At 34.4% G+C, this 887-nt stretch overlaps 1 protein-coding gene across 1 annotated transcript; it reads left to right on the forward strand.

The window, feature by feature from the left end:
• The first annotated feature begins 338 nt into the window (after nucleotides 1-338).
• LOC107483445 (uncharacterized) lies at nucleotides 339-881 on the forward strand. Its single transcript, XM_016104063.3, has one exon. It carries the CDS (start codon nucleotides 397-399, stop codon nucleotides 793-795), a length of 399 nt encoding a protein of 132 aa, XP_015959549.1. The 5' UTR covers nucleotides 339-396; the 3' UTR covers nucleotides 796-881.
• The last annotated feature ends 6 nt before the right edge of the window (nucleotides 882-887 follow it).

Raw genomic sequence — 887 nt, forward strand, 5'->3', positions numbered from 1 at the left:
CTCTCTCTTCATTCCGTGGCTATATGCCACTTTGTTTTTTTTTTTTTTTTAATATATGTTCCCAATTAATTGAGTACCCACCAACACAAACAAATTAATATCAAATGCATAATGAGTTGATGACTCAAAATTCTCCACAACAACAATGAAGCACTTATATTCAATAATTAATTAATGTATTATATATTCCCAAAATATACTATTTACCAAACCAATTGAAAAGAATAAATTGAACTTGACAAAACATTATATTATTGTCCTAGCTATCGCGTGAACCAGCATTGCACTGGATTCCCTTTAATTTTAGCATCTATAAATTATACGCCTAGCTAGTTTGTAACATTAATACTACCAATTATATATCATAATAATTAAGAGTAAGATCAATAATTCAAGATGTTGGATCATCCTCATCAGGCTATGATGAGATATAATTACAATAACCCCCCATCATTTCCTCATCAGCCAGAAGCAACAGCTAACAACGGTTGTTATGCTGATTATGGTGGTAATGGTTATGGCTACGGCTACGGTCGTGGTCATGACCATAGTGGTTCTTTTGGGATAAGTGGATTCAACAACAATGGCTACGGCAACCAAAATTTCTCTGGTGCGACGGTTAACAGTGGATATTATTCCGCTGATCGAAACAGGTACTACACTACAAACAACCACGATTCCCCTATTTTTAACAATAGTGGCAGTTTCCATGGCAGTGGCAATGGAAGCTATTATGGAGGTGGTTTTGACGCAAGGAACTACTACGGTAGGAGTGGCTATGGTCCAAGGTTTTGATCTATATATGATGCTTGTGTAATATATTAAGGGTTTGTGGGTTTAAGAAAATATTTTTATTTTTAAAATTCTGTAAAAAAAAAAACAGATGG

Source organism: Arachis duranensis, chromosome 4, assembly GCF_000817695.3.
Source record: "Arachis duranensis cultivar V14167 chromosome 4, aradu.V14167.gnm2.J7QH, whole genome shotgun sequence".
Taxonomy (NCBI): Eukaryota; Viridiplantae; Streptophyta; class Magnoliopsida; order Fabales; family Fabaceae; genus Arachis; species Arachis duranensis.